Source organism: Eptatretus burgeri, chromosome 11 (genome assembly GCF_056783735.1).
Source record: "Eptatretus burgeri isolate ZD-2024b chromosome 11, Ebu_testis_v1, whole genome shotgun sequence".
Lineage (NCBI taxonomy): Eukaryota > Metazoa > Chordata > Myxini > Myxiniformes > Myxinidae > Eptatretus > Eptatretus burgeri.
In genome coordinates this window covers 56,224,277-56,236,592 of record NC_140971.1, presented here as the reverse complement: position 1 = coordinate 56,236,592, position 12,316 = coordinate 56,224,277, and the positions used below count along the sequence as shown (strand labels likewise).

General features: G+C 46.3%; 1 protein-coding gene across 7 annotated transcripts in view; it reads left to right on the top strand.

Annotated features, from left to right (window-relative positions):
• The window catches only part of LOC147017118 (unconventional myosin-Ie-like), a 139,690-nt gene extending 133,519 nt beyond the window's left edge, over positions 1 to 6,171 (top strand). For all 7 annotated transcript variants that reach the window (XM_085846506.1, XM_085846512.1, XM_085846507.1 and 4 more), the window contains 2 exons: positions 787 to 962; positions 5,655 to 6,171. In XM_085846506.1, the coding sequence (XP_085702632.1) occupies positions 787 to 962; positions 5,655 to 5,731 (253 nt within the window). In that variant the 3' untranslated portion in view covers positions 5,732 to 6,171. The remainder of the gene's footprint in view (positions 1 to 786; positions 963 to 5,654) is intronic.
• The last annotated feature ends 6,145 nt before the right edge of the window (positions 6,172 to 12,316 follow it).

Sequence of the window (12,316 nt, the reverse complement as noted above, 5' to 3'; positions counted from 1 at the left end):
TGTTTGATGTTAATATCTGAGCACTTCACTCATAATAATGGGATGCCATGTTCAAATCCCATTAATCTGTGTTGATTTGCCAATTGGTCACTAAGGTCTTTGTAATTAACGTGAAAGTGCATTGATATTACCTCATCCACACACAATATACATATGAAGCCTCTACATTATTAGTTTGTTGTCATGCAGCAAAAGTTTAAATCATTTAAATCTTTGCAGAAGTTCTGATTTTGCTTTGAAAGACTGTGTTGAATGATGCGCCCTGAATACCATCACATCATACCATACTTAAAGGGAATGAATCTCAAGTTTTTTCTTCATTTCCTGTCTTCAATTTGATGTTGATAATACTGTCGGACAGACCCCGCTATTCGTGGATTCGCTACTTGTGGACCATGCGTATTCGCAGTTTATAAAATGGGACCTGCTTTGACATTCGCGGCCCTGTGTTTCGCGTATTCACATTTTTTTTCTTCATGTTTTCGCGTTTTTTCTCAGTTTTTTTTTTTTGCAGGCGTATTCGTTGTATTTCACGGGCATATTCGCTGTTTTTCATGTGATTGTTGATTTTTCCCTCATGAATCATGAACCACTGGGAACCTATCCCTCCTTTTTCCATTGAAACAACACCCTGATATTTGCGGATTCTGTATTTGTGGCATTTTCCAGGAACTTATCCCCCACGAATTGTGGGGTCCGACAGTATTATCTATTTGATTTGATGATTAATAATCACATGAGCAACTTGCATTTCGCTTTGGTGTTGTCCCATTGTGACATGTGCAGGATGAAACGGCGAGACACAGTGAATAAGATACCAGAGCCAGGACAGGGAAGGAAGAAGAAAGCCCCACCCCCAACCCCAACAGGAAGGTGTTGCAGAGCCCTGTATGCATACGAGGCCCAGGACACCGATGAGATCAGCTTTTCTTTAGGAGAGGTTATCAAGATCATCAAGGAGGGTAAAGAAAATTTTTTTGTCTATAATGAATACTGGAGAAAATGGACGTTTTTATTTGCATCATTGTCGGAGTCAATATTCGAGAGAGAGAGAGAGAAAGAGAGAGAGAGAGAGAGAGAGAGAGAGAGAGAAAGAGAGAGAAAGAGAGAGAAAGAGAGAGAAAGAGAGAGAGAGAGATGGAGAGAGATGGAGAGAGATGGAGAGAGATGGAGAGAGATGGAGAGGGATGGAGAGGGATGGAGAGAGATGGAGAGAGATGGAGAGAGATGGAGAGTTCTCCCCGACCTCCCTCCCTTCAAGTCCCTCTCCCTCATCTTTGCTGAGATTTGCAAACTAATGAATTACATTCCTATTTTATTTCTATCGTTGCTTCTTTCTCTCTCTGCTGGTTAAGATTTTTTTAATGGTTTCAGCACCCATGTATTCATAGTGTCCTTCCGCTTTAAGCAAAGAATATTATTCAATCTATTTCTCTGGATAACCACTAGGAGATGTGCAGTCCCCGAAACTCTTTGGCTTCACTATCTGCCATGATCTTTCATGGGAGGATCATATCACCAAAGTACCATCAAGTTCCTAAGCCACACTGAGCTCGTCACATTGTCCAAGGCTTTCATACAGAGCTCCATTGATCATGGCTTCCCACTCTGGGGCAGGTGCTCTTTCTTCCCACCATGCTCCCCTTTAAGGCCCTGTCACACCTTGACGATTTAGCCAATGTATGCCTAACATATGCAAAATTGGGCTAAAACGCCGGCACACGTCGAATACGTTATGGGTAAGTTTGTATACGTTAAGAGCACGCTGAAAAACACTGCCATACATCGTAGTACGCTGGCTTTCATCGTTGTACTTTGCGGTTGTCCTTAAATTTTTTCATGCTTGAAATTTTACGATGTATGCCAGCGTATGACTCACACATTCCGCTACGCTGGCCATACGTTGTAGGCACGTTATGCGATCGTTGACACACGTCGACACAAGTTCCTTGGAAGTTACTCATAAGTCGAAACATGTCGAGGTAATGATTAGTGTACCCGAAACTTATTTATAACCTATGAGTAATGTGTTGTAGGCACATTACACGATCGTTGACACACGTCGAGGCACATTATGCGATTGTTAACACACGTCGACACACGTTACTTGTAAGTTACTCATAAGTCGAAACACGTCGAGGTAATGATTAGCATACCCGAAACTTATTTCTAACCTATGAGTAACGTACTTTGAACCGATGTGTAACGTACCTCCAACACATATTGACGCATGTAGACGTATTTGATTGACGTCTTCCGGACGACCACATAACTTACTGAACGTGTTTCTAATTTACAACTACCGTATAATGGTGTATAGGCAGCGTTAAAAACAACAACAACAACAATGACTTCCGATATTTCGTCACGTGCCGTTACGTCACGTCCAATTGCCTCTTCAGTTTGCTCATGTCTTATTCTTAGTTCCTCCTCTGTGAATATTTTTTGTTTGAGGATATTGTCACATCGACGTCGAAACTTAAAAGCAAATGTCTGAATATATTTTAAAATTCGTGGCAGACTAAAAAAAAAAAATACAACAACAACAACAACAACAACAAAAACACCAACAACTTCAGATATTTCGTCATGTGCCTTCACGGAGCCAAGGAGAAAAAAAAGAAAATGTGCCTTGACGGAGAAAATAAGTTTCAGGTATGCTAAACGTGTTTCGTTCTTATGTGTTTTCTCGACGTGTTTCGTTCCTCGACGTGTTTCGACTTATGAGTAACTTACAAGGAACTTGTGTCGACATGTGTCAACGATCGCATATCGTGCCTACAACTTATTCCCAGCGGAGCGGAATGTGTGAGTCATACGCGAGTACGTCGTAAAACTTTCAGCATGCTTGAAATTTCACGACGTACTAAACGTACCACGAAATATGACAGCGTACTTCATCGTTTTTCAGCGTGCTCTTAACGTATACACAACTCACCCATACCGTATTCGACATGTGCCAGCATTTTAGACACATTTTTCATAGGTCGGCATACGCTGGCTAAATCGTCAAGGTGTGACTGCGTGGTTGACACTTCCAATTATCAAGCGGTTATGATTTAAATCGGCGTGCGGCAGGTTTTTAACAGGCTACGCCACGAGTTTGTCGGCAATACGTGCAGTGCGCTATGCCTAAGTTAAACTATCGTTGGGCATAGGTTGTGAACGCTGACAACAGGCTAAGCATTCGTTGGTATAAGTTATGTAGAAGACAACGAAACATTCTGTGCCTGTTACTAATAAGTTATGCATACGACCAACACGTTATGAATACGACCAAAACTTAAAAAAAAACATCAAAATTTCAGCGTATGCCAACGTTTTACATACATTTTTATACGTTGCCATTGCTGGCTAAATCGTCAAGGTGTGACAGCGCCTTAAGGCAGTCAAAAACAAGGCCTTCTACGCCATTGGAATCTCAAGACAGGATGTGGATTCCCTAGGACTGTCACTCTCCCACTGGTGGCAAGTTTATGGCCTCTTTATTTCATAAAGCTTGCATCTGGCCTTGCTCCTCCTACCCTCACTTAACTCTGCCCTCTGCGAGCCACCACAAGTCACAGCGTTCCTCAAGAAAGTTTTACCTGCTCATTTTGGGATATGGTCTTGTAGTTCTGAATGAAACGGAAGACCAAGAAGGAACCTGAAGAAGTAAAGAGTAAAGATGGAGTCATCAGGAGGAACCTCGATATAATGCAGCTATGCCTTTTAAAGAAAGCCTGTTAAATGTACCGCCCGTCTTTGCAAAAAAAAAATTCCTTTCCACAAGCAGTCTTTGTAATTTGTTCAGGGAGCCACCAATCCCTCACCTATGCTTCGTGAAGGACATAGTGGGATCTTCAATGTCCACCAACTAATGTTAGCAGATGCAACACCCAATTTAAAATCCGTCCAAGGGACGGCCCACACATTGTTGCCTTGTCCTGCATGTGAAACACCAGGGTGACTGTGGCAAACCTGGGCTGGACTGAAATTCAAACCCAGGCTAAACAGCCTATAGGTGAGTGAGCGTACCTCTAGTATAGACTATCCTGCTAACCTGTGGTGGTGGTGTCAGACATGATATCCTTTATTGTGTCTTTTTTTTGTTTGTTACTTGCGAAAATTGAAGATTTTTCAAGTATTTTGGTTGGTTGCGCGCGTTATTCTGTTTGGCTGTTTGTTCCTTGCAAAATCGAAGATTTTTCAAGTAACAAAATTATTCAAGCATTGTATATTTAATTGGTGAGTCGAAGGTTTTTCAAGATTTTTCAAATCGAAGATTTTTCAAGTATATTGGTCAGTCGATTTTGTTATTGTTTGTCTGTCTGTTTGTTTGTCAGTCGCCTACAGGTCACAATTCTAAACCAATCGTCATGAAACTTTACCAAGTTGTAGAGATAGTTTCAACTGAGAAGCCTATTGATTTTGAGGTCAAAGGTCATCTTCAGGTCAGGTTTGTAAAATCGTCATTTTTCATCCAATTGACTTGAAATTTGAACAAGATTTGCATATTGCGTCACTGAATTGGGAAACCAACTGTTTTTGAGGTCAAAAGATCAAATGTCAACTCAAGGTCAAACTTCTAAAATCAAATTTTATTTGAAAAATTGACAATTTTCATCCGATTGACTTGAAAATTGAACAAAATTTGCAAAGTTCATCACTGAATTGGGAAAGCAACTATTTTTGAGGTCAAAAGGTCAAAGGTAAACTCAAGGTCAAATTCTAAAATCATCAATTTTCATCTGATTAACCTGAAAATTCAGCAGCCATTGCACAGTGCATCGCTGAATTTGGAAACCAACTATTTTTGAGGTCAAAAGGTCAAAGGTTAATTCCAGGTGAAGTTTCTAAAATAAATTTCAATCTGAAAAATATTAAATTTTCATCCAATTGACCTGAACTTTGATTAAGATTGTGAATTTTAATCTTAATAAAATGGACAATTTTATGTATCCATGGCAACCTTTTGAGAGCGGGGGGGGGGGGGGTGGATTTTGCAAGTATTGTGCTTTGCACGGTCTTTTTTCTTGTTCTGTCTGTTTGTCTGTCTGTCTGTTTATCGCCTACAGATCACAAATTTTAACTGATCCTCATGAAACTTCACCACATGGTAGAGTTTGTCACTAGGAAGAGGCTTATTGTTTTTGAGGTCAAAAGGTCAACATAGGCCAAAGGTCAACAACTTAGGTGAGATTTCTGAAATCCTCAATTTTCATTCAATAGATTTGAAATTTGAAGAGGATTTATAGTTCAGGTCACTGAATTCAATCAGTCAATTATTTTTGAGGTCAACATTGACCTAAAGGTCAACATAGGTCCAAGGTCAACAACTAAGGTGGTATTTCTAAAATTCTCAATTTTCATCCGATTGACTTGAAATTTGAAAAGGATTTAAATTTCTTGTCACTGAATTCGACCACCAATTATTTTTAAGGCCATCATTGACCAAAAGGTCAACAAACGCTGAATATCTAAAATTGACAATTTTCATCCGATTGATTTGAAATTTGAAGACGAGTTGCATATTTAGTAATTGAATTCAACCACCAATTATTTTAGAGGTCAAATTTGTTTTATGGATTTTGCAACTATCATGCTAAGCATGACATCTTTCTTGTTTGTTTACTTATTTGGTGGTTTAGCATCTTTTTTCTTCTTCTGTGCAGATCCATCTGGCTGGTGGTTTGGTTGTCTGCGTGGAAGGGAAGGAATGTTTCCTGGAAATTATGTAGAAAAAATATGATGATCACAATTAGATGCTTTATAACATTGCTGTTTATGTTCTTCATTGTTTGCCATAGCATGTGGATTGTTCTCCTACTTGATAATTGATGAATTCTGTAAACCATCTCAGAGACGATTTGCACTATCTTCTAAAACATTGCTTGATAATATAATTATGGTGCAGGATGAGGAGAAAAAACCCCCAAAAACATGAAACAAACAAATGCGTTAGTCTTATTCCAAAACAAGCTTATAATGTCATAACTGAAACTTGTCATGCAGTTTAACAAATGTAATTACCGTATGTCTATATGTTTTCAGATCTCATTTGTTTTCATTGCAATGTAGGTCAGCCTAATGATGATTAAACATTTTGCTCAAGTTTACAAATTCGAAAGTTTGATTATACATTATTGACATGTCTAGTTTATATTGTACAATAAAGTCTCAGAACAAAAACATGTTCTTTTTTCATGAAAATAAATCGAGAATTCAATGTCGAAATGGGCCGCTTCTTCTTAATCCCGTGGAAATGATGAAACATCTCAGATGATTTATTGAGGGTGATCAATAATTTTGTGGCCTGATTTAAAAAAAATAAAATAAAAAATAAAATATAAAAAAAGGAAGAAAGAAAGAAAGAAAGAAAAATTAATCCTGGTGTTGGCTGAGCAGTTAGGGTGGTGGCTTGGGATGCTAGGGTCCTGAGTTGAAGCCCTGTTGGATGCTGAATTAACACCAGGGGGTTGACTCAGCCTGTCATCCTTCTGAGGTCGGTGAAATGAGTAGCGGTGTAGCAGCCAAAAAGGCTGCACACGATGGGAAGAGGTATCAACGGATTGATTAAATCTGGTTTTGGTGTGGTGCATGCATGATGGGCTGAATGGCCTCCTCCTGTGCCTTAATTCCTTGTAAACTGTTTAGCATTCCCCTCTGAGCCAATAGTTCATGATGATCCAAGCTGATGCAACAGTATATATTTTCTATATATATATATATATATATATATATATATATATATATATGTATATATGTATATATATATATATATATATATATATATATATATATATATATATATATATGTATATATATGTATATATGTATATATATATATATATATATATATATATATATATATATATATATATATATATATATATAACTATATATATATATATATATATATATATATATATATATATTGTCGCAGATTCGCGCCCGCCGGCGTGCGAACGGCCACGTAACTCGAATCGCGGCACGTCGCCCACCGGACGGACAATCCAGTCGTGACCCTCTCGGACTAACGCTGGGAACCAGTCACGGGTGGACCTTTCGGTCTCACCGCGATCGAGCCAATCGGCCCCCGCGTGGGATAGGGTTGCTCGCCAAATTCGACCTACCGAAGTACCCACACGGAGGGTAGACCGGGCGATCGCACCTCGCCGCAGGTCGACTTCGGACACGGGCCACTTAAGCGACCCGTTCCGTACTATCGGGATAACCGAGCGGTGTTATTCGGCGGCCTCGACGGTTCGATTAATTATCGGGCGTCTTTGCCCACGGCCAACCCTTTACGTGAAGCAAGATGAGGATTCAATGAAAGAAATGACGAAGCGAAGCGGGAAAATAGTTCAATAATAAGCACATTTATTTCGCGGCACACGGGAAGCCCACATATACAATTCCACCAAAAGCACATAGAAAAGAAGAAGACAAAAAGCAAATGCGACAATGCAGATCTAATACCGACTACGCGAGCACACGGCAACACTTATACAATTTTACTTCACAGACGGCGCCGACAACACACATTCCCAAAGCAAAAGAAAAGAGAACCACCCTCCAGAATGAGGGGGTAGGCGGGCCTGGGGCCGAGACCGTGTCGGGCCTACCCGTCTGGTGATGAGACGCGGAGCGGCGGTGGTGCCTCAACTCCGCGGGCCTCGCGGACAGTGTCTGGTAGGGGGTGGGAAGGGGGCCCCCTTTTGTCGCACTATCTCAGCGCGGGGGGAAACAGGAGGGGGTTGCTGATGCTCGGGGAAAGGAGGATTTCACAAAATCGCGGGTCCCGCGACGAGCGTCTCCACCACGACTTCGGTCGCACCGCCGGCCTTTCTCTCCGCAGTTCCCCGAATCCGACGCGAGCACCCCCTCGTCCGCCTTCGCCGCCACCGCCTCTCCACAGCTCCGTCCTCTTCACTCCGACTCCGCGAACTCCCAACTGCGAACTGCCCACTGCGAACTGCTTCTCCGCTTCCAACTCAACTCTTCCTCCTGCGAACTGAACTCCTCTCAACTTCCACTGGACTGCCTTTCCGACTGACGAACGCAGTCGTTTTTATAAGCCCCGTGGCTTCGCTCCTTCATCTTTGACCCTCTACCTCCGACCTTTTTACCTCGCTCCCCATTGGCCCGAGGAAAAGTGGGCGTGAATGCTTTTTGATCCATGAATTTGCATATAGCGACCGCCCTCCAACGCCCTGGAGGCGGGGCCAAATCGCCCCTCGCTCACCGATTGGACGGAACAAAAGTGGGCGTGAGTCGTTTTTGATCCGTTTTTCTGCGGAAAGTCCGTGATGCTTTTGAACACGCTGCTCGGTGCGCGCTCTACACGAGTCCAGCATCGGTGCCCACGAGTGGCGCGAGATGACGGTGATGCGATGGTGGCGAGTTGTGACGGTAAAGGTCGTGGCGGTTGTGGTGAAGCGGCGTTGTGGTTGGTGGTTGTTGTTGTGATGGCTGTTGAGACGTGGTTGGTGGTGGTAATAATGGCGGTTGGTCCAAAATAAAGATAGTAAAAGAAAAACGGCTATTCAGAAGAGTCGCAGCCCTCATGAATGACATTTATTCCCTCTAGACAACGGGTTTGGGCCTAACTACACATATACTTACTGAGATATCTCACCTAAGGCACCTGAATGGTGGTTTGCGAATTTGGTCAACCACAACACTACCCCCTCCCCTTTTTACAGACTCGTCCCGAGTCGTCAAATTTTCGTGTGCCATCATGTGTAGTTTTCCCCTAGTACATTTTACCTACGGATCCCTGAGTGCGACATTCATGGTATTCGTGTCCCCAAAATAAATAACCTGAGGGCTGCGTAACTACCTAAACAAACTCACTCACACGGACGACTTAAATAAAATTGCCGGCGCTAGGACAGACATGCCGGGGGCGCACTCATATTTACAGTACATCTTAACCTTAACTTACAAATTTTACACTAAACCATGGCCCAGGATCAATGAACTCTGCAAAAGAAAAGCAGTTAGCAGGGAGCCAGGCTGCTCGCATGCAGTCTCTGGCTCAAAACAATGCAGGTGACAGGGAACGTGGCTGGCTGCTCACACGCAGTCCAAGGCCTTCCCTTTTGAACTGAACGCAGTGAACCACAACGGTGCATGGGCTGCACAACCGTTGTCTCCGTGCCAGCTCAAGTGGCACACGCAATGAACACAACGAATGGATGGATGAATGGTTTGAACTGAACGCAAACACGGTGCACGGGCCGCCACTGCAGGCCCGTGTTGTAGCTGCCAACAGGGCAGTTCTTGCAGCTTGCAAACTGTTGCTTTGATCCTGGCGCACATGGCAATGAACAAGGGGGGGCAAAGCAAAATTTGAACGGGGCTGGTGAACAGGGGCAGTGGGCATGGCATGGCAAAGGCAGCAGGCAAACACAGCCCGCAGAAGAACTGGCCGGCACAGGCCTTGAAGAAAAACAGCCAGCAGATGAAGTGGCCGGCACAGGCCTTGCAGGACAGCAGCTGCAGATGATCCGGCCGGCACAGGCCTTGCAGCAAAAACAGCCAGCCGGCTGAAGTTGGCCGGCCTCCGCCTTGAAGCAAAACACGGCCAGCCGATGAAGTTGGCCAGCCTTTGCCGTTCAGTGGAGGTTGGTGGAGGGAGTGCGGTGGTGCTGGCCACTTGGAAGGCGGGCTCGGACCTACCTACCTGTCTCCCTCCCACCTATCGCCTTTGCCTGTCACTGTACATACCCACTCCCTTAATTTGTCAAACCCCAATTTAGCCCCAACTTATTTTTTTGTTGTTTTTATTTTTACTTCCCCACTATAAATCGTCCCCTAACCCCCTTTATTGTCTTTGTTCGGCTAACCTATCCTGTCACCTAGCCTACTCCCAACCCCTACGTTCCCTTGCCGGAGGGGAATAAGGGAGAGCTAGCGTCCTGTGTCGAGGCCCAACGAAGCCTCAGAATGGCCTCCCCAGAGTTCGGCAATCTTAACACCAAGTGGGTCCAGCGGCCCACAACGACAGCGAGGGGATGGATGGTGCGGAGGGGTACATCTCCTAATCTACCCTAACCATTTAACTGTTAAACTACCCCGGGGCTTTCAACAAGCGCCTCGCGCTTAAACTATTGGTTCTATAAACCCAGATTCCCGTCGCCTGTGTTGGTGTCCTCACAATTTCGGGCCTCGCCCCCCAATTTTCGCTCCGTGCCCTCACACGGTCTCCTGGCTGGGACACGTGGCTCCTTTTGGCAGGCACGACCCTCTGCCGAATCTCCCGCTATGGCACCCCCGGGCACTACACTGCCTCCGAGCCTACCAGCTCCCTAACACCGGGGAGTGCCCCCCATGGCACCTCCCCTGAAACGCACACGTGGCAGGCTGGCTTCCCGGGCCCCTTTCCGAGGGTCACCCATGCCCACAACACTGCCCACGCGGCTAATGGCGCCCCGGGCCCCCGCACCAAGCAGGCGCACCCGTGCCCACTACTCTATCCCGGCCCCCCATGGGCCCATGGCCTACCGTGGCCGACTAGCCTGGTGCCCGGGGTACCCACTCAGCGATACTCACCTTTCGCAGCCACGCTCCCAAGCCCGTCAACAGGGCTCCTGCACCCCTCCAAATGGGTTTCGAGCCTACATTCCCACCAACAGCAAAACGACCTCCATTTTTCAATTTGACTAACCCAGCAAACTCACTTTACTCTGACCCCGGGGTCCCTTGGGCGGGAGTCACTCCTCCCCCCAATCACTCATCGCACCATGCATTCCCCATTCACTCCATACACACAGACCCGCTGGCCTCACTCACTCACCATGTACTCACCTCACAACTCTCCAACTCTTCAACACACACACCGCTGAACTCTGCCATCCTTCTATCTGCATCCCCTAACTAACTCGTGCTCCCACGTCATCCCTTACACTATAGCACGTTCCATTTAACCTACGTAGCTAAGCTACGTCCCCTCTACACATTCATAAGTCTGTCCATGTCCTCAAATAAATCATTTTATTTCCCAACCTAAAGCTCACTAAATCCCTCTACCTTATCCATTCCACGGACTCCATGAGGACTTACCCCTGCCCCATGGAGTCGGTCTCGCTAAGCTAACCCTTCCCCCTGACTAGTTTCCATCCTGTGCCCAGGGAAGGGGGTCTTCCACCCCTTGCCCAGGAATCCTGTGCACCCGAAAGTGAGGCTTGTTTTTTTTTTTTATCTTTTCATGCGCAGCACCAGCGCGGCCACTCGCAGCTCGCGCACTTTACACCTGCCCGTGACGTCATGCAGCTGCACGTGTACCTCGCCCCTCCTTGGACGGTACCATCCGGCAGGGATACCCCTCCTGCCGGATTCCAACCCCACGTGCAGCCATGACGTCACCGTGCGCATAAAAAAAACACAAGCCCCACGTCTCGAGGGGTTCCCCACGCGAACACATGTGCTTTGCCCGTTGGAGCTTAACACACACGATCGCGTGGAGAACCCGTCCGGTCCAAATCCGAAATCCTGCCTAAACTTTGTCCGTCCGCGGGATCGGCAAATCCACCGCGTGCGTTTCCGGACCGGGACTTCACTCTCGCAAGCGAGCACGTGGTGGCCTCGTGCGTTGCACAGCACGGACCTCGTGCTCACTGCTGGGTGAACCCGGCACGGTCCCCGAAACAGCTACAGCCGCTACCCGGCTTTCTTTCTTCTCATGTCTCCGTCGTCGTCGCCATTCCACCCACGCACACCTGCGTGTTACGACGCTCACACTCCACTCCATCACATTCACCCCGGGAGACGCGGCTGCATGTTCACACATGCCCACCGACATCTCCCTTACATACCGTTCTCTCACACACACGGTCTCCCTTGCACTCGGCCGTTCACTCACGCATGCTGGGGCACTCACCCGCGGTGCCTCGTCCACACACCGTGCCTCACTCACACACGCGGGGGCACTCACCCGCGGTGCCTCATCCACACTGGCCGTTTCATCCACACACACGGCCTCACTCACACGCGGTGCCTCACCCACACACGCGGGGGCACTCACCCGCGGTTCCTCATCCACACACGCGGGGACACTCAACCGCGGTGCCTCATCCACACACGGCCCCTCACTCACACACGCGGGGGCACTCAACCGCGGTGCCTCATCCACACAGGCCGTTTCATCCACACACACGGCCTCATCCACACACGGTTCCTCATCCACACAGGGCGTGCTGGGAAGCACATACTCTGGCACCATCGCCACCACACCACTCACACACGGGGTCGCTTCCACACACGGGGACGCACTCACGCCTTGCACCACACACACAGGGACAACCACACTGGGGATTCGTGTCCCCACAAG